The following is a 7592-nucleotide window of genomic DNA, read 5'->3' as shown; positions in this document are numbered from 1 at the left end:
ACCCAGACCACCTATGTCTGCCTGGAGAGGTGGGTTCAAACTCCAACCAGCTGGGGAAAAGGTATCCTAGGTAGGAAGGGGTAGTGGAAGCAGTCAGAAAAAGTTTAGGTTGGTCATTCAGGTCAGGAAGCCTGGCCACTACTACGGGACGTGCTTCAACATGCGAGCAGGATCAGTCTTGAATCCTAACTGCATGGCACAGACCACAAGGTAAATTAAAACTCTGGAATTAAAAGTGTAATTCAAACCTCTGACACAAAGAGCTAGAACACAGAAATAGAAACTAGGCAAGCTGGTGCTGGTATCGGCTCAGAGTACGGGGAGTAAATATCAGGTATTGTAGTTTTTCAGTTCAGGAAAAGTCCCATCCTGCCCAAAAGGGTCAAAAGTAGCAACTCCCATGAGATCAGAGGACAACTGTGCTGGAAGCCTTGCCACCCAGAGCTTTAGAAAATCCAGTTCATATTGTGCATTGATGGGGAGTAAATAAAATTGATAAGGATGTATAAACCAGAAAGTTTCCTGAACACAGAATAGTCAGTTTTTACTACATGCAAGGGATTATTACGCTTTCACAGTTGGAGAGAACAAAGAAGAATAGTAAAGGTCACACCAGAGTTTTGTTTCTACTGGATTTAGATTTCTCCTATTTTAGTATTTTCCTACCAGCAATTATGATTTAATATATTTATTACATCAAAAAGCATAAATTCATTACATGAATATTCATAGTCAGCCAATATAAAATACAAGCTTTCAGAACCATGACTTCCAGGAATGCTTCTGGCTTCTAGCATCTGACAGAGAACCTGACCCTTCAAGTGCCACAAATCCCAGCAGATGAATGTGAATTTGTATAATTAACACATAAGCAGAGCAAGCTGTACTTACTATGATGTATAACTGGAAAAAAAAAAACAAACAACAAAAACCCAAATGAAACAAATCAGAGAAAGTGTAGTATTTAAATGACGTTTCAGAGCTTTCAGTGAACTTTTATTGGGTTCATCGTGACTTCATGTTATGCTGGACAGCAAAACCTTCATCGCCTACTGCTGGAAAAGAATCAGCTCGCTCAAGGAGAGCAAGCGCACACGAGTTCCCTATCTGGTACAATAACTGACAAACTGACGTCATTATTAAAAGACAAATAATGCTGACTACATAGTAACCTGGCAGCTGTTTCAGGAGGCAGTTGGGATGTCTCATCCAGCAAACCAGTGCAACTAGCAAATTTTGGGGGGACTTAAAACAAGATGCAGGTAGTTCAGACAAGGATTTGGGGTTACTTTGTTTTTCAGAGATCTGGCTCCAAATATTGAATTATGAAGTATGAAAAGTAATTCTTGGGAAGCCCAAATGAAGAGAGAAAAAATGCTTGAGTTTTATAAGTAAACAGTTCTCTAGCAAATAACTGGCCTATTGATTTCAGGCTTTTATGTCAAACAAGAACACACAGACAAATATGTAAAACATTAACTAACAGCAAGAGGTTGAAACAGTTTATATCTAAATTCAGGGTAAAATGGTTTCATAATCATTTAAAATATATGTATATATACACACAATTTTTTTTACTTATTGAAATAGTTTATTCTAAAGTATATTTATATAAACACAAAATAATTTTTATTGTATATACACAAAATATTTTTTTGGAAATGTGTTTTTAAATGGTTAGTAAAAACCTTGAAACTTTTGAAATACTTGTGATAGCCTTAAAAAATACTTCTCCCCCAGGTAACTTACATCCATTATCTCTACTGACTTCAGGTCCAACATTCAACTATATATAAAGTATGCACTCCAGATTCTCACAGTAAGAGTGCTACACAACAGCACCAGTGATGAGATGGACAATCCTTAATGTTTCTGATTTTAAAAAAAAAGATTAAGTACTAATCCTACTGAAAAAACTATGCCCATCTAAGTTATATATTGCCTGGCCAATTTTGCTTTAAATGATGATTTTTTTACATAATTCATACTTTAAAAGCAAATACTAGTAGTGTTTAACATAAAAGGTATTTATGCCACCTGCTTATAGGCATACAATACATAAACTGTTCTAAGTTCTTTATGATATTTTTAGGGACAAATAACAGATTCATAATTGCTAACCTCACAAATCCACATACTTTTGAATTTATAATTTTATCCATCATTTCACACTGATTAGCTTTAGAGTTTTAGTTTTAAAAGGGGAACATGTAGCATTTTAATGTTGAAGAAACTGATTGCAGGTAATTGGTCAATCAAACCAAAATCACAAGCAAAGAATCATGACTGCAGGAGTAGACCTCAAATGTTTGGGAGAATATCTAAAAAATTGCATAAATATATTACCTGCTATTATTCTGAAATGACAAAGTCTGTATAAATAACATACTTTCATTGTGCAATTACTTGTGCAATATTGCAATAGCTAAAGTAATCTCATGCTATTTACTCAGTAGAAAATTTCCATTTGAGGATTCATTAATTTCTTTGTAATTGTCAAGCAATTGGAGTCACGAATTTCTACAGATCTTGTGTTCCTGAACTCTCATGACAGATGACAGAGTAAAAAGAAAGTTACACAGTACTTTTTTTCTCCCCAGTTCAGCCCAAGTCATCTTGCCCAATTCCTGTATGTGAAAAATATCTTCCATTGCTCCATCACCCTGCCCCTTCACTCTGCAAATAGAATACACATTGCCAAGAAAAAAAGAGCCCGTATCAAACAGGTTAAAATATTATGACCATCCAGAATCTCAGCTAACACTGTAAATAGTGAAATGAAGGCAAAATACTTAAATTTGATCTGTTCTTTAAAAAGGCAGCTTTTCATGACCATTGCACAATGTGATGAGCTTTCAGCATTTGAACTTCTCATAAGGATAAGCACTGTATGTCAGATCCTACTACCCAATCTCCCAGAGTTCATTACTGCAGTTTCAGAAATTTCTTTTAAATCAGGACTGACACAAACACATGCATGTGAAGAAACTCATAGGAAGAAGTTATTTTAAGAAAATAAAATTGACTGGTTCATTCAAAATCAAAAGCAAAATTCACTCCCATTGTTGAACCAAATGACCTAGGCTTAAACCCTCAACTGAAACTGTTTAGGTTGTTTCATTCTTCCAAATGCAAATTTTATGTTGCTTAAAAACACTTTCCCTAAAATTTGCTTAAATATTTAACATCATCTTCATCTCTACAACCCTTCCTAGTAAGTTCAGTTTTACAGAACTCCTATTTATATACTACAGTAGGTAGAGAAGAAAACATATAATCATTATACTAGGCTCTTCACTGATTGCCTTCTCATGGCACTCAGGCAAGTGTACAAATATAAAGAGATACTGCTTTATTTTTCAGGGCCATGTTGAAGTGCATCTTATTATTATTCCTGGTGCAAAACAAAATGATTTTCTGTGCCACATGAGACAAATCAAAATCTATGTTACTCTGTGCCATAGTTCAGAGGCTGCAGATCAGATGCCTGTGCAAAAGGACAGGAATAAGAAGCTGGGGGGCAAACTCCAGGAATTTTAAAACAATGATATTCTTTTAGTTTTATGTTCCCACATTTCTCTAGGTCCTAAGAGTAACTGAGTTGGACTAGACATCCTCTAGAAGTGCCTTCCAACGTGTATTATTCTATGATCTGCAGCCATAGCAATAAGGAAGAATGGCTGTATTTAAATATTTCTTGTAGAGAAGCTTCTGGGCTCATTTTTGAACCTGGAACTTTCACTACCTTTGGGAATGTCATACCCACACACTTAGGCATGAATTGATATTTGCCCCAAAACCATTTTTTCCACTTCCATTGCAATACACTGGAAATAAACACTGGAAAAAAGAAGTTGTACTCTAATTTTATTAGCTCAAAACAATTTACACTCTATAACAAGATCTGTGATACATAATAAAATCCATATGCCAGGAATCCTTTGTATGTAGTACAAACAGGAGGGTACCATTCTACCAGAGCATCGCATGCTTCCAAAAATAAAAATTTAGTGACAAGTGATGCAAACATGAAACAGCAATACTAAACAGCACGCAATGCTTTAAAAGGTTACTAAGTCTACATTACTTTACAAAAAATTCACAAACTATACTGATGCATCCAAAATTTATTTTTAATCTTGCAAGTGTAAAGAACAGTCCAAACATTTTAGAACCATTTCAATTGTTGGTAACGCTTTGGATACTTTCTTGTATTTCAGAGCCAGATCCTACAGTATCAGTTCCAGAGTGGTTTACTGTCTGCAGTCTACTTTGGTCTCTTCTTGCTCCACCATTTGGAATTGCTGTTTCATTTGCTCTAGGGATGTATTTACTTGAGGAACAATTTTTGCTTTTTTCACCAGATGCACCACTGAATATTCTGCCACCATTACTTTTAATACGTACACTAGAATCAGAAAGTGAATGCAGACTGGTAACCAATTGCCTTGCTGAGTGACGTCCTTTTGCTTGTTCATTTTGTTTGACTCTCCTCTCAGAGAATGTTGGAGTACTATCTTGAGGCTTACCCTCTTTATTTTGGTTAACTGTTTGAGCTTCGTTTTCCTTCCGTGAGCCTGGCTGGTACTGTTGCCCAGCAGTCTGAAGTTCTTGTATTTCTCTAAGAGCAGAGAAGGCATTATTCACAGCCATCTGGGATTGAAATGTGCCAGGAAGAGAAACTTGGATGTCCCCAGCTCTGTTCTGAAATAACAGATTCCAGTGAATATACTGATGCAACGAGAGAAAAAAATCCAGTATTGCAACTGCCATATACTAAAATCTGCATAGCAAAATAAAGTCTTTACATAATATAGAAAAGATTCAGAGATAACAGCAATCACACAACCTTTATTACCTTTCAAAGCAAGTGAGTTTCAGAAGATTGCTAGGGTGATAATGACAGAGTAGGTATATTAGTTTCCCATCTAGCTTGAACTTTAGACTACAGAAACATGTCAGTTACACTGAAGCAGCCAAAGCCTAATTACATCCATCATCCTGAAATACCTGCAATTCATTACATTTGCTCACAGTTCACAGTAGTGTGGTCCCAATAGTTTATTCCACAATACATAGCTGCTACAAGAATTCAAACTAACCAATACTAAGAGATAAGTATGAGAGTAGTGCAAGTGTTAGCTGAAGCTTTTTGTAATCCTCCTTTGCCATATATACTTAAAAAAATTTTTAAGCTCAGGCTTTTAATTGTAGCTGAATTAGAAAAAAAAATATTCAAACAAATTGCATGAACAAGTTAATTTCACAGTGCAGAAGAGTCCATCAGCTGAAAACATTGTGGCAAGCCAAACTATAAAAAAAGTCAAAGAACCTATAATGAGAATTGCTCTATTACTCCAAATAATTTTAGCAGATTCAAACTGCAAAACTGGAAATTGCTTTCCAAACCATTAAAAAAACCCAACACTTTTTACCATCATGTTTTAGAAGCTCATGGTGTTCTTGAGGAATTTGTAACACTTAATGGGGAAGACACTGGGTATAAGAAACATACTGGACTGCAGAATGATTCTTAGCATGACAGTTTTATCCAACTTGGACACAGTTGCAGGCTGCCAGTATCTTAATTTTTAATTGCCTTAAAAACTTATGCCTGGACTTTTTTTTTTTTTTAAAGGGAACTTTTGTGCCTCCCTTGAAAAATCCAGAAAGTTTTCTATTTATTGACTTCACAGTAGAAACCAAAACCTTATGTTGTTAATATTACAAATTGGTAGTTGCCTGAAATTCATGGCAAGGCCCATGTAGCAATCTAACAGGACTAGACATATACACTGTCATTACTTAAAAGAAAATATGTGCTTTTCAATAGGCATATTGTACTACTCTCTACTATCAGACTAAGTTTTTTGAAACCACTATACATCATTATTAAATGTTGCCAAAAACCCTAGTCATGCTATTTTCCATTTTTAATGGATGCATACCACTATTGGAACTTCATATTTCAGAATAAGAAACAACATAATTACCACGAACACTTCCTTTAGTACATTACAAAATACTATGGTTTCTGTTCCACATGGTAATCACTTAAAGCTTATATTAATCATTGAATTATTATGTTCTGTATAAATACAGCTACAGCAAAAGATTGCAGTAACAACTTCATGGATCATTTGGTAATCATTACTTTCAGTCAGAGGGGGATAATAGCTGAAAACTACAGTAAATCACATCAAGTACATTGCCGCTAGCATTCCCTCTATAGACTTACTTTGCTATTCTGGGTATGTTCTTGTCTTTCCTCTTCAAAAGACTTCTCCTTTAGCATGTTAGCAGGCTTACTGAGAGTAGAATTCATTTGTGGATGCCCCAAAAGACCAAAATCTGATTGGTCTATCCCAGCTAATACAGCAAGTTGTCCAAGTCTGTAAAATAAAGTTTAATAGAAAATGACACAAAAAATTCTTACCCTGTGAAAGACCTAAATACTAAAAACCAGAAAAAACAGAATCTCTTTGAGGCTTTGAACTTAGTTTTTCCATTATTTTTTGAGAAACCCAAAATAGCTTGATAGAGATGAAAACAAGTAGCTAAAGGTATTTTCCTGTCTTTGCACAAATTAGCCTGCAGGGTCAAAACTGTCAGTCTTCACTCAGTGTTATGAGGCTAAGAATGAAGTTCTCCCTGTTAGCACTGATCTCTGAGCAGAATGCTGGCAAGCAGATTCCCTGTCAGGGAGAACAAAGATTAAAACTCTATCACTCAAGCAGAAGATTGGTGCACATCTCCCAGACTCACATAATCTCTAACAGCCAAATCCAGTTACATGCTTTGCACATACAGTCATGTCGTTCCACCTACCAGCTTACAAACTGGCCAAACCTACCACTTGGGTGTTTTAAGCCTCAATAAGAAGTGAGAAGTTGCAGCCATCAACTGATAGCACAACATATTATATTGTGCTGGTTTTGGCTGGGGTAGAGTTAATTTTCTTTATTGTAGCTAGTATGGAGCTATGTTTTGGATTTGTGCTGGAAACAGTGTTGATAATGCAGAGATGTTTTCGTTATTGCTGAGCAGTGCTTACACAGAGTCAGGCCTTTTCTGCTTCTCCTCAACCCCACCAGCGAGGAGGCTGGGGGGGCACAAGAAGTTGGGAGGGGACACAGCCGGGACAGCTGACCACAACTGACCAAAGGGATATTCCAGACCATATGATGTCATGCTCAGTGTATAAAGCTGGGGAAAGAAGGAGGAGGAAGGGGGTGTGTTCATGGTTGTGGTGTTTGTCTTCTCAAGTAACCATCACATGTGATGGAGCCCTGCTTTCCTGATGGCTGAACACCTGCCTGCTGATGGGAAGTAGTGAGTGAATTCCTGGGTTTGCTTTGCTTGTGCGCCCAGCATTTGCTTTACCTATTAAACTATCTTTATCTTTGCCCACAAGTTTTCTCACTTCTACCCTTCTGATTCTCTTCTCCCCATCCCACTGTGAAGGAGGTGAATGAGGGGCTGGCATGGTGCTTAGTTGCCAGCTGGGGTTAAACCACAACATATATATAGAAACTTATTGAGAAGAACAGTCTTTGTGATTGGATTTCTGTAACTTTCAGAGCAGTTCCCTA

At 36.6% G+C, this 7592-nt stretch overlaps 1 protein-coding gene across 1 annotated transcript in view; it reads right to left on the bottom strand.

Annotated features, from left to right (window-relative positions):
* Window positions 1-4179: 4179 nt before the first annotated feature.
* Window positions 4180-7592, bottom strand: part of CEP78 (centrosomal protein 78kDa) — a 29372-nt gene continuing 25959 nt past the window's right edge. The window contains exons 15-16 of the mRNA XM_010568737.1: window positions 6239-6392; window positions 4180-4704 (exon numbers count right to left, since the gene is read on the bottom strand). Of these exons, the coding sequence (XP_010567039.1) occupies window positions 4180-4704; window positions 6239-6392 (679 nt within the window). The remainder of the gene's footprint in view (window positions 4705-6238; window positions 6393-7592) is intronic.

This window comes from Haliaeetus leucocephalus, unplaced genomic scaffold, assembly GCF_000737465.1.
Source record: "Haliaeetus leucocephalus isolate CR32 unplaced genomic scaffold, Haliaeetus_leucocephalus-4.0 Scaffold251, whole genome shotgun sequence".
Lineage (NCBI taxonomy): Eukaryota > Metazoa > Chordata > Aves > Accipitriformes > Accipitridae > Haliaeetus > Haliaeetus leucocephalus.
The sequence above is the reverse complement of the archived record's forward strand: the minus strand, read 5'-3'. Positions and strand labels throughout refer to the sequence as shown.